The sequence below is a fragment of the Camelus bactrianus genome, chromosome 16 (genome assembly GCF_048773025.1).
Source record: "Camelus bactrianus isolate YW-2024 breed Bactrian camel chromosome 16, ASM4877302v1, whole genome shotgun sequence".
Taxonomy (NCBI): Eukaryota; Metazoa; Chordata; class Mammalia; order Artiodactyla; family Camelidae; genus Camelus; species Camelus bactrianus.
In genome coordinates, this window is record NC_133554.1 from 59,897,553 (window position 1) to 59,921,923 (window position 24,371).

The window sequence follows — 24,371 nt, forward strand, 5'->3', positions numbered from 1 at the left end:
CATTTCTATAGCAGCTTTGTTGAGATATAATTTATGGAGCATTAAGTTCACCCATTTAAAGTGTCCAGTTTGGTGACTTACGGCATATTTGCAGAGTGTGCGACCATCTTATGTACCTCATTGTCCCTCAGAGGAAACCCTGCACCAGGGAGAAGTCACCCTGCCTCCCCTCAGCGCCCACCCCAGGCGTCCGCTAGTCTGCCCTCCGTCTGTAAAGTTGCCGCTTCTGGACACTTGTAAACGGCGTCTACGGTGGGGGTCTCCGTGTCTGACTTCTCTCCCTTGCTGGGCGTGTGTGACCTTCATCTGTGCTGTGCGGGACAGCGTTTCGAGGGTGGACGCCCACTGCGTGTCTTGCACTACTGGGTGGACGTGGGTCTTCACTCTAGTGGTTGTGGATCGCGCGCTGGGAACATCTGTGTGTGAGTGTTTGTGTGCACATAGGATTTGAGTTCTCTTAGTTGTAGACCTGGGAGTGGAATTGCTGGATCTTATGCTCAATCTGTCTGTAACTTTTTGAGAAACTACACACTGATTTCCAAAATGGTGGCACCACTGACACCCCTGCGATTCCTGTGAACTGTGTGAAGTGTGGTTCGGGGCATTCACTCCCTTTACCTCGCTGCACAGCCTTTGTCATCAGCGTCTGTTTCCAAAACTTGCCTTTCCCCAAACAGATACTGTCCACATTAAACACTCCCTCCCCTGGCTGATCTGTCTGCCTCTGTGACCTCTGACCTCACCTGCTTTGGGGCCTCATGTGAGTGGAACTGTGGCGATTTGCCCTTTTGTGTCTGACTGACTTCACTCAGCATGCTGTCTTCGGGGTCAGATCCACGTGGCAGCCTGCGCCAGAAGTGCACCCCTCGTGAGGCCTGAGTCACACTCCGCCAAGCGGCTCTTCCACGGCTTGCGCAGCTCCTCCTCTGTCGGGACACTGGGCTCGTTTCCCCCTCCTCACTGTGGTGGGTAATACTGCTGCAGGCGCTGGTGTGCACGCGTCTGCCTGAGCCCTCATTCCGTTTCTCTCAGGTGTGTACCTAGGACTGGAATTGCTGGGCTTCATGGTAATTCTTTGTTTAGCTTTTTGAGGGTTTATGCTTTTTGTATGTAAAGGTTAGAAGCTTAGAGTTCTGAAGTCAGGTTCTATGTGAATACAGAGAGGTACTATGGCTGAAGAATCAGCGAGACTGTTTTTTTTGGTTACAAAGGTCTAGAACCCCGTTGTGCTTGTAAAGACAGATCCAGACAGCCTGCTGTGCGTGCAGGCCACCTGGGGGGAGTCACACTAGGGGGTGGTCCCAGAGCTGCTGTGAGCCCCTAGGTGGCCCCAGGACTACTGGCCTGCGGGGCCGCAGGAGGCCTGGCAGTCATCAGCCGCCTCTGGTTCCTCTTGTCACGGTAAGTGGTGGCGAATGCTTCTGGGTGAGCTGTAAAAAGGGTTCTTAGAATCTGTCGGCCTTGGAAGTGGTCTGTGTCCTTGGGTGTAAAGCATGAGGTGAGAGCTTGTCTGTGCGGCACGAGGCTGTGGGCCCAGAGCTGGAACAGCCCCCGTCACAGGGTTCTGCCCCCGGCAGCGTGCGGCCCTGCTGGAGAGCAGGGGCACCCTGATCCTAGCCTTTGTCAGAGTGAACTGGTGTATGAAACCTGAGGGCCGTCGTGCCGGCGATGGCAGCTGTGTGTGCGTTGGTTTCTGGGCAAGAGCGCGCCTGGTGGGCTCCTGGCAGGTGGTTGTCTGCAGGTGCACCTTGGGCGGGCTGCAGGGCCCCCCCGCGTCCTGGGTGACTTCGGACTCCTGTTGCCTGAAAAGAGTTGTGACAAGGTCTGCATCCCTTTTGTAAGTTGTAATCAGTGGTTTTTATAAATTTAACCTGTTGCAAAGCAGGCTCTTTGCCATCCTGAATAGTGTTACTTTAAAACAAAGCTATTACGTAACTGTTTATTTTTTTTTTTAATTTATTAAAAATTTTTTTTGTTCAGTGGAGGTAATTATTTATTTTTAGAGGAGGTGCTGGGGATTGAACTCAGGACCTTGCACATGCTAAGCACACGCTTTGCCCCTGAGCTCCACCTTCCCCCCACTGTTTAAATACACCCAGTGGATCAGCCATTGTGGTACACTGAAACCTACCATCCTCCGTCCACATGCAGGGACTTACCCATGTCTCCTTGAGCCCATATTTCCGGTTACTTTTCCCAGAGAGTTTTCCCTGATGTCACGTATTCCTGCACTTAGTTAAGGTCTCTTACAGGTCTCCCCCTCCAGGGCCTTCAGTGAGAGGATGTCTGTGAATGCAAAGTCTGTTACGTTCTGTTCTGCCAAAAGGTACTGAGTATTTAAGAACTTTTCTAGATTGAGTTTTTGCAGAATTAGTTATTAGTAGAAACTAGATCAAGACAACTGAAAATGAAATTTTACTGGAACGCAGCTGTTCAGGTGAGCGTCTGGTTCAGCTGTGTGGTGTGTGGTGCTTATACTGAGAGTGAGCTGAATTTCTGCCTCAGCTTCTTACTGAACGTTTTAAATTTTCAGCTCTCAGTGCTGAGGCCTGTCCCACACGTGTCACCGGGAATGACGTTGGCTTTAATGGTGCCTGTTGTTTGAACTCTCCTCGGTTGGCTCTGTTGGGACCGCCTCTGTTTTGGCCAAAGTGTGAGTGAAAACCAGCTGCCTTGTGGAGAGAGGGCTTTCTCAGCCCCAGCCACTGTTTCTGGGCCCTTTGTCGGCCCTGCAGGTGGTGTATTGGCTGAGATGCCCTTGGATGGTGGGGAGGGGCCCACATGAGGCCGCAGGGCTGCTGGCTCTTCCAGGCAACAGCTTAGGAGGCCGTGGCCCGCGGGTGTCTGCGACGCTGGGCTGGAGCCCTGGTGGACGGTGGGCACGCTCTTGCTCACACGCTCTCACACAGCCGCTCACACAGGTGCACCCTTGTTCTCAGTTTATTCTAACTGGGGCTTCAGCTCTTTTCTCCTTTTCATTGAATTATTTATTGAGGCAAATACTCTGAAGTATAACCCAGAGTTTATGTTGGTCGTCTTTTTACATATCCTTAAGGTTCACCTATGAGTTTATTGGAAAATTAGCAACATACACGTCATTTTAGGAAGTGGAAAATGAGGCTGCATGAGTGAGAGAATTCACTGTAACGTGGTGAAGAAACAGCGCACGTGCCAAGTAGCTTCGCCAGCAACGCAGTCTGCCCAGTGGAAATAAATTACTTGTATAAATAGCGTCTGCTGTCAGCGTGTTTTTCAGTTGTCACGAATCACAGCGTCTTCACACACGGCATTTTGATGCTAGGGCTGGAAATGTCTTTTCTTGGCTTTTTTTTTTTTAGGAATTGTTTACCTCAGAACACACAGATTTAATAGAAAAACAGTTAAACAGTTTGTTCTATTGCTATTTATAAGTGTTTTAAAGAGATTTTCTCTAAGATGCTAACACCCAAAAGTTACTTTTCAGTCCCATGCATTTCATTTGATCTTTTACAGAACGTTGAACTCATTAAGTCTTAAGTGTGAGTCATTCAAATATTTTACACCCCAAAGTGGAAGCACCTTTTAACGTTCATGCTTAGCATTTACAGAACTGAATTGAATGCAGCTTCACTGCAGTTCTTTTTTGAGAAGAACACCGTGTTGTAAAAGCTGACCGGTGGAAAAGCGTTGGGAGCCAGGGGTGTGTGTGCTGTGCCTCCGCTGGGGCCGTGGCTCTAGGACACCCGAGTTCTCTTCCGCAGCGTGAGCACCCTGGTGGTGTCACTGGGCTTGGCCCTCTTGGCTCCCTGCTGGGACTTCCCTGCATCCCTTGGACTTGTCCTCTTTTGCCCTTTGGGTCTGAGGTCACACGGAGCCTCCTGGCTTTCTGGGGTGTGGTGGGAAAGTTCCTGGGCCGTGGGCTCCCCCTCGCCTGGCCGGCTGGTCCCTGCGCTGTAGGCCGCCAGCTGGCAGAGGGCCACGGCTGCCGTCTGCTTCTGCTCCTCGCTGTCCACTGCCTGTGTGTCCGGGGCCTCCCCGGGGCTCGCATCCCCAGAACTTGCTGGCTTCGTCCGCGCGGTGGGGGCTGTGGTGGGCTCGGGCCCACGTGAGGGGCTGTGGAAGGATGGCCTTGGGGTCAGGGCGTTGCAGGGGTCCTTCACCGAGAGGTTGAGGGGCACATCCTGCGGCTCCGTGAAGTCTCCGTAGGCAGGGGTGTGGGTGGCCGTCAGCTCAACCTCTGGCTTCTTGGAGAGGTTCAGCGGGGCCGTCCTGGAGCCGTCCTCCGGGCTGCAGGGCGTGGGGTCTAGGCCAGGAGAGGTGTGTCCGGTCTGAGCCGGGGCCTCTGCACTGCCGGCCTCGAGGCTGGAAGAGACAAGAGGAATCATCATAGGACCTTGCTTATGAGCGCTGGTGGGGCGGTTAGCGCAGCCAGCAGGACACCGGAGGGTTTGAAAATAAGAGTCGCTTACCTTTTTGGGGACTTGTCTCTGCTCTCTGGAGCCTGGGGGTGTGGGCACTCGGGTGGGAAGGCCACGGGGCTCTGTTCCGGTGCTTGGAGCCTGCCCGGCCCGCTGGAGGCTGGCTGGTCCGGGAGCCCGCACAGCCCGGTGCATGGCTGGCTGGTCTGCGTGAAGTTGGTGGGGCTCGGCCTTCCCGGGGAGCCTGTGGCCGCACTGCCTGCACGTGGGCTCATCTTGGTCCCTTCTGGGTCCCTCTGCCCGTCTCTGGAAGGGTCCTTAGCCTCGTGAGTTGGACTCTCTTTCTCAAACTCTGTGTGTTTTCTGTGGGAGCTGGAAGAGTGTATCTTGGATGGACTCGAGGTTGGGTAGACCAGAGTGGCTTCTTCCAGTAGGTGAGGGCTCTGATCCCGCGAAATGCCAGCGATGGGGGGAAGTCTGAGACCATAGGAGGAGAAGGCAGACTCCGGTCTGTAAAATCCATAAGGAATTGGCAGATTGGAGTGGAACTGCTGGAAAACTCTGTAGTGGTCGTACGTGGACGGAGCTGGGTTCAGGTGCTTAGGGAGCGGCCCTGGGTGAGGCAGGAAGTGTCTCTGGTCTTGGGCTCCATAGACAGACAGCAGGGGGCTGTCACACTCGGCCGGGTTCCCGGCTAGAAGGTAGGGCGAGTAGATGGTGGCCAGTCCGTGCTCGGTGTAGAAGTGTGGTGGGTACTCTGGGACTGCAGGGTGCATGTACGGGGCAGTGGCTCCAAATCCCTTGGTGGAGGGGATTTTATGGGGGAACTCGGGCGGGAGAAAGGAGGAGCCCGCTTTCCACGGGTAGCCAGGAGCGTGGAAAGCGGACTTGGCGTGGAAGGAGGCAGCTTTGGCGGCAGGGTGGGGTGGGGCCAGCGCTTCAGGAGCCTCAGTGAGCTCCTGCCCTTTGAGCCTGTGCTCCCCGATGGGGACGAAGGCTGAGGGCCGCGTGGCGCCTTCCGTGGAGGGAGGGGTGCGCGTGGTGGCTTCCGCAGTGGGGCTTGGGGGCGCCGCTTCCTTGTGCAGAGCAGGCCGCTGCCCGGCACCCCTGTGGGGTCCACGTGCCTGCAGGTCTGGGTTCTCCTTGGTATCGTCCGTGGGCGGGCCGTGTTGAGGCTTGGTGTCCAGGTGCGCGAGAGCCCCCGGGCCAGGCTTGGATGAGGCGGGCATGGCCGTGGGGCCGGGCTGCCCAGCTGGCCCGGGGTCTGAGGAGCGTGGCTTGGGGCACCGGGGGGCGCGGTCCTGCTCGGACACGAGCGTGATGGAGTTCTTGCAGAGCCCGTACTTCATGTGGTTGAAGAGGTGGGACTTCTCGTTGCACGTGAAGGGGCACTGGAAGCACTTGTACCTGAAGGGCTTCCCCGGGGGCCGGGGGATGTAGTGCGGCTTCTTTGGCTTCCGCTCCTTGAGGAGGCTCATCTTCCCTGTGCGGCCTCGCCAGCAGGGTTCACGCTGGGCTGTGAGGCGGCACGTCTGCTCCTGCTCTGCTCTCTCTCCGAGCTCTTACTTGAAGCCGGCTCCACGGGCTGCAGGTCCGATGAGGGATGTCTCACTCATCTGGGGTCCAGGAGCTGCAACGGGGAAGCAGAGCTTAGTGTCAGGACACAGGTGGGCGGGCTGACCGAGACCGGCCTGTGCCCCCCCGGGCCACTGAGGACTGGGAGCAGAGGCCCCTGCAGCACAGAGGTTGCCCCACTCCTGGGGCAGGTTTGAGACGAGCCTCATCGGAGCCCCAGCTGCTGCGCCAGCAGCCTCTGTTCCCTCAAGTCTGGCCAAGGGCGTGTGTTCGGTGGAGGGTCTAGTGTCAGTTCTGAGCATACCTGTAATCCTCTTTTCGGGAACCTTTAGCCTGTGATCTGAGGCCTCAGATGCCAGGGGGCTGTGGACCGAGCAGGCTGGGTGGCTGTCGGGGTCCTGCCCCATCCGTGTGCCTATTGCCCTGCTGGCCTGACGGCTCTACCATGACCTGTGCGGCCAGGCTCGTGCGTGTGTGACACATTCAGTGCAAGAGAAGTGTGACTGTAACATTCAGCACATCTGCCCTATTCAGTCACAGTGCTCGGTTCTACCAGGGAGTATTCAAAAACGTGGTTCCACCTTCCTGCTTCTAAATTCACATGTGGAAAGTCCGCTTTCTTGGTCTGTGGCATTTGTGTTGTCCCAGACACAGACGTGGTGCTATTTGGGTGACTCTGTGCACCTGCGAGTGCCCCGAGTTCTTACTCACTGCCGCGTTTCTGCGGCTCACCTCGTGAATGGCGTGGTTGGTCCCCGCTTGGCCAGGAGGCCTGGATGTGTGTGGACTGCTGAGAGCACTGCGGGCCCGGGAGCCTGCCTGCCGTTCTTGGCCACACCTGCAATGGCAAAACCGAATCTCTGCAGCCCTCGTGGTCAGGGTGAAGCTGCGGCGAGTGGTGCCAGGACAGCTGGATCCTGAGGCCTTCCCCCTGCAGTAGGGGCTGCGGAGTTGCCTCCCCCTGGGGCTTCCTGTCCCTGCCCACCTGCCAAGCTTAACAGGGGGTCTCAGCCGGGGTTCCCTGCACACCCCGGGGCTTGCCCTCTGCCTCACACCCTGAAGCTGAGAACAAAGACGTGAGGTCTGGGAGGATCTCCGCAGCCGGGTGCGGCTGCGTGTCCTGGACCAGCCCATGGGGTGACTGCGTCTTAGAGAAAGCCTGTGGGTGGGGAGGGCTGGGGGCGGGCCAGGAATCAAGGCTGGCACTTTACTTTGCGTTAAAAATGTAGAAAGGATCTGGCTTCTAAATATTTTCAAACAGCTTAAAAATAAAGTTAAAAGGAAACAGTTTAAGAACTTCTCAGCTGTGGTTGTGCTGTAAGGAATGAGCAGATATGGTCAGTCCTGAGTCTTGTGAAATTGTGTGTGCAAAGCGTCACCTTCTAGACAGTGGGTTGGTTAAAACATTCGGCTGGAAAGCAGCCTTTTAAAAATAGAGAAATATGCACTGGAAATCTAAGAGACTCGTTTCACAAAATGAAACAGTTACCTTTAAGTGCGTCTCTCCCGCGTCCCACACATGGAGATGAGGTCATGGGTAGTTTGCGGGAGGGTGAGAAGGCTGCGGAGTCGGGTTTTAATTTCACTGGGATATCTTAAATTCTGAGAAAGCCATCCGATTTTCTTCTCAGCAAACTGGTTTCTCTACTCAACTATACATATTTCTTAAAAACACAAAAACCTCTCTCCCCCAACAGACTGCTCTGTTTTATCACCAGTTTGCTCAAAGATGTGTTTCTTTCCTTGGAGGTGGCCGGGGGTGGGGGGGTCCTGCAGCCTCTGCTGTGCGGGAGTTTCTGCAGAGCAGGGTGCTCAGGCACGTATTTTGGAAGAGAAATGAGATTTTTGGCTGCCCCCCTAATGGGGGGGCAGGGGCCCCAGGCCCCCTTTGCAGGTGTTTGTTGGCAGGGTGTGGGGTGGACAGAGGCCTGGCTGGGGCACCTGGTGCCTGGCTCTGCACCCCACCCCCACAAACCCCACACAGACAGTTAAACCTGTGCTCATGGCTCTGCGTCTTACTAACTTCCCTACTTGTAAAGGGAAAACGTGAAATCATTCTTTATGAGTTCATTCCCTGCCTTGAGGGGCAGGTATGCCCTGGGCTATAAAAGCACCATCTCCTTGCCTCCCTTCAGGAAGCGACTTCAGCCAGCGCGGGGCCAGCCCGGTACGTCAGGGCGGCCTGTGCTGGCACGTCTCCTCATGCTCCCTGGTTCTGAAGGCGTGAGAACCTCTGCAAGTCAGGTTCCCATGATTGCACAGGATGTGTTACGGCGGAGATCTGAACGCGGGTGATTTCATCACTAGCTGGGAGTACCAGGATCAAAATGATGACAGCTGCGAAACGTTTATCAAGTGTGAGCCCGCGTCTGGTGATACCGGGAGAGGACGCAGACACACCCCTCCAGCGCCCAGACCGCGTGAGCCCTGAATGAACCAGAAATCCCCTCGGGACTTAAGACAGCAGTGACGCCAGCTCTAGGAGCTGATACTTCCAGGCAAAAATTTAAGTAAACCCACTTTGATTACGTTTTCTCAGTGGTTTATAGGAGGCAAATAATACCTAAGTTACCACACTATTACCCAAAAGAGTTGTTTGGGAAATTACTGCTTTTATGTTAATATGTACTTTTTTCAGTCCAGTGGTGCCCACAGTTTTGGTCTGAACTTTCTGTTCCTCGGCCAGTTAGGCTGCAGGCACAGCAAACAGGTTTTCAGGGGATGGTTTCCTTGTCCGTGTTCTGGGAGGTGAGTGTTCTGGGGTGTGATTGATGGAGTCTCAGGAGCGGTCGTTTCAGTAACTTTGAGTAAACTGACCTCAGGGTTGCAGTTTGCTAATTGAAACAAGGGAGCACAGCTGCTTCAGGTGCTGGTGGAGGCGGCAGGTTCACTTGGTCATAAGAAGGCAACAGTGTTGGAGAGGGAGGTGGGGTAAGCTTCCAGGGGGACGCCTTCTAGGTGAGGTCTGCAAGGGTGAGGGAGCCTCCCCACCTACAGGGACAGGGTTTGCGACCTGGTCAGTTTACATCTGCCAGGCTGGCTGCTTGCTGGCAGCGGAAAAAGGGTGTCATTGCCAAAACAATAAATCCGGAACTTTAACTGTTTGTAGTAAGCGTGGATTAGCAATAGACACGAGGTTTTCCTGAAGGTGGTAAGAGGTGCTTCACTGTCCTCGCCCTGGGTGGTACATGTCTGGAGGGGTGCCTCCAGGTTCACACAGTGGCCCTGGGTTTGTCTTTCCTTGGAGAACTGCGGTGTTAGCATGTTTTAAAATTCAGATGTTAGGGGGAGGGTACAGCTCAGTGGTGGAGCTTGTGCCTAGCATGCACGAGGTCCTAGGTTCAATCCTCAGTACCTCCATTAAAAACAAGTAAATAAAATAAAGCTAATTGCCTCCCCCCAAAAAGATTAATTTAAAAAAATTCAGATGTTAGCCTAACCCTAAAGGGATGTTTACGTGGCAGTATTTTTCACCCTTGTGCGTCCCGCTGGGTCGGAGCCCTGCTTGTCGCACGCCTTCCCACAGCTCGGGCAGGGGTGCTGGGCTAGAACGCGGGAGCGGGTCTCTGCTGGGCTCAAGGGTGGCGGGCGGGCCCTGGGAGCCACGTCAGGCCGAGCAGCAGGTGTGGCGTCCACGCTGCAGGGGAGGGTGTGGGGAGCCTGAGCTGCCTTCATTTCGGACACCCCCTTTGAGCTCTGCCAGCCTCTGCCTTGCTCAGCCCTTGGGGCCGGGAGTCGGGGCGCCAGGCCCGCACAGCACTCCAAGCGGCCTGCGGTTTCGGGGTCCACGAAGCACCAACTGGCAGTGACTGAATGGCTTCCTAAGTGTGGACAGTTCACGGGGTCGCCAGCTGTTCGGGCAGCCATGAGTGGCTGGCACGTCTAACAGGGTTCTGAGGAGCCTGAGCTCTGGAAGCTGGGCGAGAGAGAGGCTTCTTCCTAGCTTTGATGGGACACAATGGAGGTAATTGCAGCTTAACTTTACAGGGCACTGCTGTGACGTGCCGGGGAGCTATGCTTGTCATGCGTGCTAACCTCTGGGCTGAAGTTGTGCTGCAATATTCCTCTCGGGGGTGTCCAGCTGCCTGGCAGGCCGCCTCACAGGTGGAACGTTTTGAAGGGCACGCTATAATTACAATATTGTGATGTGGCGTTATTGCATAACTCAAGGACACGCCATTGTCGCCTACCCACTGGGGTGTCGCAAGAACAAGATTTGTGAGTTTTACTCCAATTGAGCTTTTCCAGTGATTAACCACCCCTCCCTCCCAGACTTTCGGTTCTTTGAATTTAAGGGTAAACTGAAAGACAGCCGTAACCTAGGGAAAGACAGTGTTCTTGGGGCACCGTTTGGAAGACTGAATCCAGGAAACAACCAGGGGCTCGCTGTGGTTTCGACCAAGATCCCAACTTTCAGACACAAGCTCCCAGCAGTAAACGCACACGGCTGTAACATTCGAATGGTGGTCAGTCCCCAGAGCCCAAAGCTCAAAGCTCACCCTGCCTCCTGCTCTGTATCCTCACGAATTAACGCTTAAAAGCACTGGAAGGACTTTATGAATACAAAATAAAAATCAGGGTAACAAATGCAGACAGATGTTCATTAAATGAAGTCTGACGCCAGTCAAATCTGACCAGTAGTTTGGTCAATAATTATTTTCCTAGAGGAACATGAACTTTGTAAGGTTAACACAACCCCTTCTTGTGTATGTAGGGATTCTCTCTAGTTAAGGGTTTGTTGTTGTTGTTGTTGTTCAGCTTATGTCAAAACAGTACTTATTTTAAACTCAAAAGATTTTAAAGTTAAAGATTTATAAATTAAAATCAGCAACTGTCTCATTACACATATATCTGATTCCTTTATGGAATTTATTGTAGTTTACTTTTAAGGTGAGAAGCAGACACAGTAACATAAATCTACAGATTTGAGTTTTGGTCTAAATTTTATGAATTCTATGGTAGAAACGAGGACCGAATACCCGGATAAGCTTGTTACCCGGCTCCCAGAGTAAAGGGTAAGGCTTATTAGGAGTTCTGTGACAGAGGCACCTGCTGGGTCCTGAGCAGCCGGGGAGGGAGGAGAGGGCGCTCACCGCAGGGCGGCTGCCGGGACCCTGCGCGGGAGGAGGCGCCCTGCGGGCCCGCGGCTCCGAGGGAAAACGCGCGCTGAGCGGAGCGGTACTCACCGGCGGCGGGCGGCGGGCGGCGGGCGGCGGGCGGCGGGCGGCGGGCGGCGGGCGGCGGGCGCGAAGCCGGACCTGCTCTCCCGCGCGCTCCCCGGAGACTGGGGCGGCCGCGCCAGGGGGCGGGATTTAAGGGCGGGAGCCGAGCCCTCGGGGCGTAGAGATGCACCTGATATTCCCTCCGCCCGCAGCTACGATTCGTGTGTGCGCACCCACCGAGCTGCCGCCCCGCGCCACTGCCTCTGGGCGCGGGGCCGGGAGGGGGGGTGGGGGTCCAGGCGCCGGGAAGGGTCCCCCCACCTCCCCTCCCCTCCCCCTCGTGCGCCGTGGACCCGTCCGGGGGGAGCGCGTCTCCTGGCGCGGAGGCCGCCGCCCGTTCCTCCCCGAGGGTCGCGCGGAGCCCGTGTCCCCCTCCCGCCCCGGCCCTCCCGCCCGGAGTAGGGTGGGGGCAGCCTGGGCGCCGCGGGACCTGCCGCCGCACGCCCGCCGCCCGGCGCCCGGCGCCCGGCGCCCGCAGCCCGGGACGCGCTTCCTCGCTGTTCCCGGCAAATAACCGAGACTCCAGGCAAGCGATTCGCAGCCCTGCTCGCCCAGGGCCTCGATGCCCCCCGGCGCCTCCGAGGGTGCGGGCGAGGCAGGTGTGCCCGCCTGTGCCAGGGTGGGCCTGCCCAACGCGGTGCCTTTTATTTAGTTTTTCAGTTTAAGCTTAAGATTTTACTTGGCTTTGCCATTATATTGAACTGAAAAAAAAAAAGGTTTTAGTTGCTTTTGCCCAAATTAGACGTGTTGCACATCGTTCAGGGAGTGAAAAATAGTTCTGAGTCTTGTGGCAGGAAACACCGACTCCTGACCCCTCGCGCCTGCTGGTGTCCCACCTGTGACCCACGGTTTAAACCCACTGCCCATGTTATGGTCTCGCGATTTGGGGGACCGGAGTCGGGCCTCTGCTGGGCCATCCTGTGTCTGCAGCTTGGTGGGCACTCACCTGCCTCGTGTCCCGGGGCAGCAGGGTCCTCCTCCTCCCCTTGGCTTCACTCCAGAGGCCTCTCTGGACGGTGGTCAGCCTCACTCACTCGGGACTCAAAGGAGCCCACAGCAGAGGCTCCCAGTCCTCCGAGAGGCCGGATGGGGAGCTGTTCCCAGCACCTCCGTGTCACACCTGACTCCGGGTTTGAGGGGGGTGGGCCCCACCTCTCAGTGGGAGGGTGCGGCTGGCTGCTCCCTCCCATCCTCCATTAGGAGCCCCACTAGACCTTTACTCCGGGGCGAGGGTTTTGGTATTTGCCTTTTGTCATCCAGATGCATCACTGTCGCTAGTTTTGTTCCCTCCGCCCACCTTGCTGCTCCTGGGTTTGGGTGTTGTCTGCGCTGCCCTTGATGGGAAATGAGAGTGTAGCTCTCTGGCACCTCTGCCTCCACTCCTGCCTGCCCCGTCACCCGAGGTTTCCTCCACCAGTTCCCTGCACTGGGGGCCAGGTCTCCTGGACCCCACATCGTCCCCTCTCTGCTGATCCTTCGGGCGTGAAGCACAGCATTTTCATGGGGTCCTGAGCGCAGGAGAGGCGTCTGGAGACCCTGAAGGATTGGAGTGTCTGTTTCCTCCCCTCCTACCTAGTTGATGGTCCAGCTGGGCGTAGAACCCTAGGCCAGTGCTTTCAGTGCTGCTGCTGTGAAGTGTGGGGCGGCTCTGATCCTGACTCTGCCTCTGCATTTTCACTCGAGACAGTTCAAACGTACAGATGAGTTGAAAGAACGTGGCGGTGAACGCTCACACCAGGATTCCGCCATGAACATTCTCCTGCTCTGCCTCATGGCCCCCACGCCCCCACCCCTCATCCACATGTTCATCCGTCTTACTGATTTGCTGTGTGTCAGTCAGTAGCAGACACCACTCATTTTACCCTGAATGCTTCAGCAGACGTATCATGAACTGTTCCCACTTCCTCTCGTACAGGTAGGATTTACCTGTGGCGAGGGCACAGGGCCCCGAGTCTGGAGCGCTCCCCGGTCGGAAAGTGGAACGTTCTGGTCGCTACACCAGGCGGCTGTGTTGCCTTCCGTCACAGATTAGTTACGCCTGTTGTAGGATTTTGGTCTAAAGGGTGATTCCTGGTTCTGCATGGGCCGCCACTTCTCTCCCGCAGGCTTTCTCTGCCCTCCGTGTTCTCGCCTTCCTAAACTTTCCCTTCCTACCCTTCCTTTTCTGCTATTAGGAGTTTTGGTTTCCAAGAGTTCCTTCTTGTTCTCTGAGTGTTCCTTTTTTAGTGTCTTATTCTTATTTGGTAGCTGCAATAGCTTCTCTTACTCCCCTGAGGATTTTAATGATGGCTTTTTGGCAGGTGGTGTGGTTCTCCCTGCAGGGTCTCCATTTCTTCCACAAAGGACTTCTGTTTTCTTTCACCTGCTTATATCGCCAGAGAGTTCACTGTCTTAGGGGGCAGGGGGTTAGGCATCTGTTGGGTGTCTCTAGGTGTAAGGCTTTGTGCTAAAATTCTGTCTTCATTAATCCGTTTAATCACTGCAACAACTCTTCGAGTGGAAACAATCACCCGCCCAGTTTGCAGAGTCAAACAGCACAGAGAGGGCAAGTAACTTGGCTGAGGCCACCCAGCCTGAAGGGTGACAGAGCAGAGCCTAGTGGGAGGGCTGCCCTGGGGCAGGGGTGCTCATGGCCCAGTAGGGTGGGGGACCCCTGCTCTCTGGCTGGGCTGCCCACTTGAGTTTTGGCTCAGTTCTTTCCTCCTCCGGTGACCTGGGGCAGTTCCTTGACCTGGGCCTCAGCCTTCTCGACTGTAGAAGGTGCCCTGGGGGCCTTGACTCGTGGAGTTCCCCTTGGGACCTGATGAGTTAATCACAGCATCCCACAGAATTGCATTTGTATGGTGGGAGTGGTCTGCGTCATGAGACGAAACGTCTTTGATGAAGGAAACAGATCACTTATATTTTAGACCTTAGACATAAATACAAGGCAGTTTTTACTGTTTACACTCCTCTTGGTGCTGCACCCGGTGGGAGGGTAAGGGCGACAGAAACTCCATAAAAAGTTCAAGACGTGATTTCAGTTTCCCTGACTTTGGTCACTGTTGGGCAGTCAGCCCCACCAGCTGCCACGTCTTCTGAGAGGTCGACTCCTCATGGCCCCGGCCCCAGGGAGGGCACTGGGAACCGTTCCTGAGGCCAAGGGGCACCTCGCTGCCCAGATGGTACCTCGGGGGTCACGGGAGAGGTGTCGTGGCTCAGGCCAGCAGGTAGGACGCTGCTCCCCTGGGAGGAGGTGGGCAGTGAGGCTGCTGGAGGGAGGGCAGCTTAACACGTGCACATACATGCACACGTGCACACACCTGCATGTGTGCACACATCCATGTGTACACGTGTGCACACACTTGCTCACTGAGCCTCGGTTAAGGGCAAGATGGCCGAGGACAGACATCTCTCCAGGCTTCGGGCTAGAGTTGAGTCTTGCAGGAGGTTTGGGGCTGAGGCGCCGTGGCGCTGCCCCGGGTCCGTGTACCTCAGGCCGGTGTGTTCGCTCTTGAGGTCCGCGGTGCTCCTCGGGGTTGCTCGCTTGGATGTGGACGTGGCCCCGTAGAGGGGAAGCCCACCCGGGGCACTGGCCCTGGGGCCGCAGTGTCCGGCCGGGCCCTCTGGCGCTGTGCGTCTCTTTGGGACTTGCCTTGTTTCCATGCTGCCCCTTCCACGCTGGGCCTTGGTGCCGAGGAGGATTTTCCCCGCGTCTCTGAGCTCTGTGCTGGCCTGTGGCCTTGGGGTCTGCTTACGGAGGGGAGGCTGTGTCCTGGAGGGTCCTCCACTTTCCTGGGGCCCTCGTGCTGCTCAGAGGTGCTGCCTTGGCCCTGCTCGCCTGTTCCCTGCTCCAGGAGGCTGCCCCGGAAGGGACTGGCGCCTGGGCCCCAGTGGAGCTGAGTGTGAAGCTGGGCCCGGGAGGCCCAGTGGGGAGCGCGGGGCTCACGCCAGCCCACGTGGGAGCTGGAACTGGGGCGTCTCTCCCAGGCGAAGCATGTGGCTTCTCATTAAAAAACATGCTGAAGATGTCAGTGGATTTTTGCTTCTGGGCAATAGAAATGAAAGTAGAGTTTCTGTGGCCGGCTTGCAAGGTAGGTCGAGTTGTGTGAGGTGTTCTGGGAGTTTAGTGTCGGCCACTTTACTTCCTCTGATGAGTGAGCGGAGGGCTTCATTGGTAACTGGAAGTCTGAGGTGTGTAATTCATTACTTGGGGTTTAATTTGCTTGTTACTCCAGTAATGCCACCATTTGAATGTGGAAGTGGAGCTGCTCTGTTTGGAGGGGGCGCACAGGCCCCTTCTTCGGCTGGGCTGTCCTGTGCCCGGGGCTCCAGAACGGTGGCTGTGTGGCTGCTGGTTTTGGTGTGTGGCCCGTGGGCAGCTTTTGTACCCATGGCTCCCATGCTCCCCCCACCCCCAAGGAAGGTGGAGCCTGGCGGAGCTGCGCTGGACCTGGCGCTCCTAGCACCTCGGGCGCCAGGGCGGAGGAAGGGCCAGGGAGGGATTCTGCGCCTCTGGGTTTAGAGGGGGCCACGAAGCCCAGCCCCGTGCGATGGGCTCTGCCTTCTGGTCTCAAGTGAAGCCTGAAACCACGAGCTTCAGCTGGTTTTGTCTTTGACTGGGAACCTCGTTCACGCTGTGAGTCTGGGCCAGGTTCTGAGGGTTCCCACAGCTTTCCTTGGCCCTCCCCCTCCCCTCCCCTCCTCTTCCCCTCCCCCCCCTCGCCCCTCCTCTCACCCCACCCCGCAGCAGTGTGCCTGTGTTTTAGGATGCTCACTGGTCCCTTCTCAGGCTGCTTATAATTTGTCTCCTTTCATTGAATTCGTCTTTAAAAGGTGCTTTTTATGTGTCATTTTGGTATGTTCACAGCCACATGCAGAAGTCACTTAGATTGAACAAGGACCAGGAAACAAATTGGCGCGTAAGTTTCTTTTCCTTTCTTCCTCATGCTGCAGGTGACACCAGTGAACGACAGCGAAGAGCCCCCTGAGCCCCTCCCTCACTCTGCTTGATAGCGCGTCAGTGCCCCACGCTCCGGTCCCTCAGGGCCACCGTCCTGCTCCGTCCACAGCGAGAATCCTTCCTCCCTCTACTTCCAGACATTTGTATCGGTTCTTTTCCAAATCTTCCCCGTTCCCTCGCCGTGGCTTCTGCTCTTCCGTTCACGTGTTTACTGTTCCGAGCCTTCTCTGCGGGTACTGTCCTTTTAGGTCTGTTGTCCCAAGTTCTTGAGCTGCTCATCCTTCAGTTACATCTGAGACTCTCCCTCGTGTGCCTACTCTTCTTACGTGACTTGTTTTTATTTTCATTTTTTGGTGGGGGGAGGTTTTTAGGTTTACTCATTGATTTATTCTTAGAGCAGGTACTGGGGATTGAACCCAGGACCTCATGCATGCTAAGCATGCACTCTTACCACCTGAGCTATACGCTCCCCCCTCTTCTCATGTAATTTAACGTGACCGAGTTTTTCTTCTCCAGGCACCCGGGGGATGGCCTGGCGTAGGCTTCCGCCCCCGCAGCCTTGTCCCTTCAGGGAGATGTGCGTGGCCCAGGCTGGGGCTCTGACTTCTCGGGGAGTCCTCCCTCTCTTCCAGAGCCCCACTGGCAGCTGCACTGGCCCTTTCTTTCTCCAGGAGCCCCCGCCTGAGTTTCTGGGAGCTTGGTGGTCACAGTGGCCCAAGGCCATGTGTCCTGACTGTGGGTGTTAAACCAGACCCTCAGCCAGTAGGGTTGGTGCTGTTCCAGGCCTGCTGTTGGATGTACTTGCTGGAAATAATTGAAGTAACAGTTTGAGGGAGAATCCTCACCTGAGTGCTTGCTGGGTACTGGACGTTGTGATGTGTATCATGCAGACGGGAGGGCAAGGCTCATCTGGAGCCTCGCGCACGACCGCCCTCTTCTCTCCGCACCGCGGTGCTGATGGTCCTGCCCACAGCCACCACTATGCTGCTGCCCTGGCCTCACATGGTGCCTGCTGGGGTGAGTGGGGCCCTCTGCCAGCGGCCTGGTCCCCGCTGGCTCTGCAGGCAGGTGTGCAACTAGGACGGCGCGTGGCCGCTGGTCTGCTGGCCGCCTGTGGTGCAGGGTCTCCCCCCTCCCCCCCGCAGGTCCCCGCCCCAGCCCCATATGCTCAGGCGGCTCTGAGGTGACGTGTGCGGGCCCTTCCCCTGTGCCCACATCCTCCAGGTTGGAGGCTGGGAGGTGGGAGGGTAGGTGTGGGCATTGCAGCACCTGCTCCGGGGCCTGCTTGTCCTTGCTGCCCCCTCCCCGTGCCCAGGTCCTCCTGATACCAGGTCCCACAGCAGAAGCAGTGGGCACTGGGGCCCTGGCCCCACGTCTGCTGTGACCCCTGGGAAAACGCGTCACTTGGCGTCACCTGTGACTGGCACAGGTGCCTAAGCTGTACTGGAGGCCGTGAGAAGCGGCAGTCAGTGGGGCGGCAGGGAAAGTGGGCGAACCTAGGGTCCTCCTGAGAGCTCAAAACACCCCTCTGTCTTGTGGACAGTTCAGTTAGGAAATGAAACAGCGGGAGCCTTGTGTGTATGACTCGGACGACAGAGAAACAGGCCTGGTGCCGTAGGTTCGCGTTGGGCTCTGCAGCTGCGGCCGGGGGCTCCTTAGTCTCAGGAACACTTCCTGGCAAGGCTGTAAAACAGGTCTCAGGACGTTTCAAAGAACCTTGGGTGTTCAGGCTACATTCTTTGACCAGAGCTCAATGTCAGGTACGGAAAAATAGAAGTGAGACATGAGGTTTTAGTTTGAAAGCTTGTGGGTTTCTATGTAACACATGAATCAAAGAAGAAATCTCAATCGAAATTTTATAATGAAAATTTTTTTAAAGACAGTATTGAGCAGTAACAGAATTATATATCAAAGTTTTTGTGATGCAGCTGATAGTACACTTCAGGGAAATTTAAAACCTTAAGCAGGAATTGTGAAACTGTGGCCCTCGGGCCCAGTCTGGCCTTGGTCTGTTTTTGTACGGCCTTGGAGCCAAGAATGGTTTTTCCTTTTTTAAACATAGTTTATGAAAAAGAAGAGAGGCAGCCAGCGGGCGGCCGAGCTGACTCTCAGGCTCCTGCCCTGTGCAGAGATCGCAGCTGACCTGCCTCAGAAACTTGTGAGACCAGAGAAGGGCCCCCAGTGCCAGGGAGACAGTGGCGAGCAGACACAGGTCCGGGAGATCAGAGGCGAGGAAGCCGACCGCAGCGGGAAGCTTCCCAGTCTGTGGACAGATGGTGAGCAGAGGAAGCAGAGCAGCAGTGTGGACGGCAAGACGGGCTCTGAAGCAGGTCCTGTGGAGATGAAACCCATGTGTCAGAGTGTCTTGGCTGCTGACTGTAATAGCTCGGATAAAACAGACGTCCCTTGAAAAATACAATTTATCAGAATTGACCCAAGTGGAAGTGGAAAGATAACTTCTCTGTCCTTCAGTGTTCTTTATTGATAAATTGGGACAATAACTCCCTGCCTAAGAGGTTTTAAACACAGGTCTATTAATATGTCATTTATGTTCCGTACAGGTCACCTGTTTGAAGTGTGCCGTCCGTGGCTTTTGTGTGTCCACAGGGCTGTGCAGCTGTCCCCAGAGTCAGTTCTAGAGCATTTTCATTGCTCCAAAAGGACCCCATCCATGCCCCTTGGCTGTCCCCGAAACCCTCGCTCTCCTCAGCGCCACACAGCTGTTGATCTGCCTTCGGTCTGGATTCGCCCATTCTGGTTGTTTCTTCTAAACAGACTCGTGCACTGCGTGGTCCTTTGTGACTGGCTTCTCTCCCTTAGCATGACGTTTGAGGTTGGTCCGCGTCGTAGCCTGTCAGGGTCTCGTCTCTTTTGCTGAAGAAGACCCCGTGTGGTGTGGCTCATTGCTGGGGCCGCCGTAACCAAACGTGGTAAGGCAGCGCTCAGGCGCTCCCGCACGGACCTCGAATCTGTCGTGCTCAGGGTTCCTTCTTGCGTCGCAGGCCCCCGCTTTGGGACAGATTCACTTCTTTGGCTTTAGAAGTTCCTCGGCAGGTGTGCTCCCAGCAGTTGTCCTGGGGGCTTCCCTGTTGCGTGCAGACCTCCTGTTCGCCGCTGCGCCTCGTCTCCTGCGGCTCCTGGGAGCCGCCTCTTTGTTTTCCGGTCTTCCCGTGATGTGTCCAGGAGTGGACGTCTCTTTATTTCTCTTCTCCCTCTGGGACGCCGTCTCCATGCTTCTCGTTCTTCGTGTCTTGTCTCCTTTTCTCCCTGGGTCGTGGTGTCTCTCTCCTGTGTCGCCTGGTTCTCTCACCTGCCGGTCTCATCTGTCAAAGCCGGACGTTGTCCTTTGATCCCGGTGCCTGTCTGTGCGTTACGTGCAGTGAGTTAATACGCGGCGCTGTGTGTGCGTTACAGCTCAACAGGAATCTTATTTGTAGCTCATTGTTCACTGCATCTTTGAGACATTTTATGTAGGGTTTTATAGGACCGTAATTTGAAAGTTCCACTATCTAAGCTCCTTTCGGTTTAAATTAGGTGATTTTTTCTTTTTTGTGCTGGCACTGCCAGCCAGGCTGCCTCCCTGTGTGGATGTCTCTGCCAGGCCTCCCTCCACGTGGGCGCCTCCTGACCGGCCTGGGCACTGACACCCCTGGGGGCCCCTCACCCACTCAGGTTCTGCATCCCTATGCCCAGCTGCCCCTCTGCAGGGGCACCCCTTCACCCTGCTGGGCTCTGACCCCTTTTGTGGGCTGTCTGCCTCGCGGACCCCTCCTCAGCCTGTAGCCGAGCAGGACCCTGTGGGGCCTTCCCAGGACAGACCCCTCCCCATATCCTCTGCTGCAGCTCCTCTCTGAGGGGACCCAGATAGTCGTATCTCATGTGTTTATTTCCTGAGTTTTTCAGAGGCTGAAAACCACACCAAAGGGAAGAAATTAACTGCTTAATGATCTAGAGCACGTGGCCCCCAGACCTGCTGGCACCTTGGGGTTAGTAGTGTTGACTCCCTGTTCCCCCGACATCGGCCCGTCAGAGTCGTGCACGAGCAGACCCCAGACCCTGTGACTGCTCCCTTACCTGGCCGTTATGCATTTGTTTTCAGAGGAGGTGCTGGGGATTGAACCCAGGACCTCGCACGTGCTAGGCGTGCACCTTGCCACTGAGCTACGCCCGCCCTGCTTTGCCCATTTTAAGACTGGGTTGCTTTGTCTTTTTGTTGCTGACCCTATACGATCTGTGTATGCTGGATTGTGGACCCTTATCAGATACACAGTTTGCAGATGTTTTCTCCAGTTCTGTGGGTTGTCTATTTTCTTGATCTTATTTGTGTCATTTTTCTTTTTTTTCAATTAAAGTACTGTTGATTTACAATGCTGTGTTTGTTTTGGGTGTACAGTAACGTGATTCAGTTACACATACATGTTTTTCCTTTTAGATTCTTTAACATTATAGGTTATTGCAAGGTACTGAATAGAGTTCCCTGTGCTGTACAGTAGGACCTTGTTGCTCATCTGTTTTATGTATAGTAGTTTGTATCTGCTAATCTCAAACTCCTAATTTATCCCTCCCCTACCCTCTGTCCCCTTTGGTAACCGTAAGTTTATTTTCTGTGTCTATGAATCTATTTCTGTTTTGTAAATAAGTTCCTTTGTAACATTTTTTTAAGATTCCACGTGGAAGTGTTATTGTATAGTATTTGTCCTTCTCTGTCTGACTTGCATGTTGTGTCATTTTTAATGTAAGAATTTCCCTACCTCAGCTCTCATCTTAGTTCTCTTATCTGCGCCGCTTCCGAGGGTGTGAAGTGTGTGCGTACGGGTTTTTAAAGGGTATCTCTAGTGTTTTTATTTTAAGGTGTTTGATACTTCTCCAATTAGAATTGAGATTATGAAAGAATTTATAGTTTGAAGAAGGAAAGTATTAAGCACGTTTAAAGTGGTAGATGTTCAGTGTTTATACTTGACGTACGTGTGGGAGCCTCGTAAATTTAAAGACCTTGGTGTCGTGGTTTTATCTGTGTTGTTTTTAAGAATTGAAATTCATAATCTGGGTCAAAACTAAGATTGTGATGTTTATGAACAAGGAGTGACTTGATTGGGGGTGTGTTAGTCATGTGCGGTGCGCTCAGAAAGTAATGTCTTTGCACAGAGTTTATTATTTTAGATACTTGGGTAATATTTATGCTGTTTTGATGGAAAATCTTTTTCTGAATCTTTTAATGGGAAATCCTTTGACCTGGAAAAGCACTTTACCTGCTCAGCTTATTTCTGCGTCTCTGTAACTTGGTCATCGGCTTCTGCCAGCAGCGGGCCTGTTCGGGGTTCTGGATGCAGTGCAGGTCGGCTGGTTTGATGGGGGTTACACAGGGAAGGAGCCGGAGGGTCCAGGCACGTGAGTTCCAGGTTTGCTCGTGATTGTGGTGTGTTAGCAGGTCTCCTGGTGACACGTCTGGGCGGCAGGTTGCCCCAGGGCGAGGACTCGACTGAGGTGGTTTCACGTTTCCCCGGGAGAGGCGGTTGTGTTCTCTGTGCCTGCCCCGCACTCCTGCCGCGTGAGGGCTGCCTGCGTGCCCCGGGTGCCAGCCTCCTCGGGGGCGGGTGGCTGCAGGTGCTTCCCTGCCCCGGCTCGGCCTCACTGGAGTCCTGCAAAGAGCCCCGGGGCCGCGCTGCTCTGCCTTGGCACCGGGGCAGGCCCTGCTCCGCAGCCTCGGGCTTCCGGGAAGGAGCCTGGGGAGTGGCCCAGCGGGCACAGGCCCTGACTTCTCCCCAGCAGGCCGGCTGCTGCAGGGTCGTGGAGACGGCTCTGTGCTTGGGTGCCCTGGGTGTCGAAGTGTAGCCCTGAAGCGGGTCCGTTCTTGGTGGAGGTGCAGTGGGCCGCAGGCAAGTGCTCAGGGCTGATCTCGCACCTGGAGCGTGGAGAGGAAGTGAGGATGGGGCTCTGCCTGGCTGTCACGGGGATGGGCCCATGGTTGGGGGTATTTGCCAGTTTTTGGATGAAGGGGGGACGAGGCCAAGTTCTGCCTGTACTTGGTGGGACTTCTCCCCACCAGGCACAGCCATGCGGGAGGCGTGTTGTGTGCGTCACTCTAGGGGAGGTCAGCGTGAGGGGTTCACGGGGGCAGGTCAGACAGTGTGGCTGTGGGAGTCCAGGCCTGCAGTCGGAAGTCTGCCGTCCGCGCTGCCTTGTCCGGCTGCCCAGAGCAGTGCCCTGGCTAGTGAGACGGGAGAAGACACCTGTCCTGATGAGCTGGGCCCTGGCGGGTGCAGGGTCGTCACCCATCAGACCCGAGTGGCCTGTCATCCAATGTTTGTCCTGCTGGCCGTCAGGCCTCGGGTGGCGCGGCCTCGGGTGGCGCAGCCTCTCTCGGGCCTCCTGCATGCTGGGTGTCAGGTCCCGTGACCCTCAGCTCGGCGAGGCGGGGTCTCCAACAGGATGGTCCTCCAGACCTGGTGGTTCTAAAGTCGTGCTATGGACACCTTGGGGGAGTTCTGGGCACTGCGGCCGGAGTCCAAGGCTGTGAGTCAGTGGCAGAACTCGTCCTGACTCCCGGTTAAGCCTCTAATTCTCCTGAGCACTGTTTTTGCTTCTTTCAAGTTGTTGTGCCTGGGCCACTCTGTCATCAGCTGTGGGTGTTTCCTGCGCCAGCAGCACAGCCATGCTCCCTCCCCTCCCTGTCCGGTGGCCTTTGGCGAAGGGACAGGATGGACCGGCACTGGTCCTCGTGCCGGGGGTGGGGGTGGGTGGGGGCAGAGATGGAGAGAGGCCTTATCTCTACCTGCAAAGGAGGGTGGTTCAGAGCTCAGGGAGAGTTTAATTGGCCAAGTGCCATGACTCAGGTGGCTTGAAATGAAGGAGTTCTGACACAGAACACGGATCGAGGCCAGGTGGGCCCCCAGGGAGGCCGTTGTGACAGCCGGGAGACGTGCTGGCTGTGCTGGACTAAGGAGTGGGGAGCAACTGTGTGGGTTTAATCCGGAGGGTTCAGGCTGTCCCATGGCAGTTCTCACGTCAACTCATTTCAGGGTGCTGGGAGGGCACGTCCCTGTCCCCGAGTCCTGACCCCGGCAGGCACGGTGGGCACCTGGACAGGTGTGGGTGACATTAGTGGGATGGCTTTGTGTCTGGTCACGGCTTTCCTGGGTACCCATGGTGTCCTTTTGCTCGATTTTAATAAACCGCGGCTGCGAGAGGGGAGAGCCTCGTTTGGTGGCATCGCTCCAGGCGCTGCGGTGCTGACGAGGTGACAGCTGCTCCCGCACAGCCCTGACTCGGCGGGAAGTGTGGGCTGCGGCCGCAGGCGCTGCAGAGCGGGCAGCCCTGGCCCCACGGGGTCCGGGTGTGGGGCTGCCCGCTCCTCCCCGCAGCCCCCCTCGCAGCTGGCGTGAGGCCTGGGAGGGGGCTTAGGAGGAATGGAATGTCTTGATCTTGAGGGAACGTCTGAGAAGGTGGGGTTTCAGTGGTGAAAAAATGAAAAAGTATGTCAGAAGGTTGTATGTCTTGAGGATCGTTTCTAAGCAAACAATTTTACTTGACCTCGAGCACAGTTTTCCAGCCGAGAGTTAGAGCACTTGGTCCCCGCCGTGGTGAAGAAATCAGTCAGCTCTGGGGATTTCTGAACGTCGGAGGCCCATCTGTCCCTGTCCTTCCTTGTGTCGACCGTAACGTGTTCGCAGCCCGAACGCTTGGGCACGTTTGCCTTCGGCTGGGGGACAGGCGTGTGAGGGAGGGAGAGCTTGCCCTGCAGCTGCACTGTTGCTGGTGCAGCTCACCTTGGGAGAAGACGAAGATCGGGGACGGCAAGTCCGTTTCAAAAGGGGCGGAGAGGCGTCTCTCTGCCGTCCTTCATCTACGAAGAAGGATGTGCTTGGGTGAGATGTTGAGAAGGTATTTCCAAGAGGAAACTGCGTAAGCAGTTTAAAACATTGCAAAGGATGTTTGTTCTTGGAGAAAGAGTGAGAGAGAAACACTTAGATTCACTCGCGACCGACTGGGACCTACTGTGTGCAGGGGCAGGGTGCAGGATGGTGTGGGCAGGGCTCCGGACTCCACGTGCTGGCCAAACCTGGGCTGGGGGAGGTCTCCTGCCGCTGTCCTCAGGCACGGTGAGCTGAAGTTCTCAGCGCCCCTGAGACGAAGTTCCTCAGCCGCCCTGGAGGTTCCGAGCGTGCCAGGCCCACCAGACTTGGTGTCAGCTCCCTTCTGCTTCTGCAGCCTCTGCACTCTGACTTTGTCCCGGGC

General features: G+C 55.8%; 2 protein-coding genes across 11 annotated transcripts in view; one reads left to right on the plus strand and one right to left on the minus strand.

The window, feature by feature from the left end:
- The window catches only part of TBCD (tubulin folding cofactor D), a 134,603-nt gene that overhangs the window by 34,969 nt on the left and 75,263 nt on the right, over positions 1 to 24,371 (plus strand). The window lies entirely within an intron of this gene.
- Positions 1,939 to 12,447, minus strand: ZNF750 (zinc finger protein 750). 4 transcript variants are annotated; one of them, XM_074344087.1, is made up of 4 exons: positions 12,141 to 12,447; positions 6,705 to 6,810; positions 4,449 to 6,027; positions 1,939 to 4,341 (listed from the first exon to the last, which is right to left on the minus strand). In XM_074344087.1, the coding sequence occupies exons 3-4, from the start codon at positions 5,873 to 5,875 to the stop codon at positions 3,714 to 3,716; spliced, it is 2,055 nt and encodes a 684-aa protein (XP_074200188.1). In that variant the 5' UTR covers positions 5,876 to 6,027; positions 6,705 to 6,810; positions 12,141 to 12,447; the 3' UTR covers positions 1,939 to 3,713. The 4 variants fall into 4 exon arrangements, with proteins under 4 accessions (XP_074200188.1, XP_074200189.1, XP_010948917.1 ...); XM_074344088.1 differs by lacking the exon at positions 12,141 to 12,447 and adding an exon at positions 11,159 to 11,548; XM_010950615.3 differs by lacking the exon at positions 6,705 to 6,810.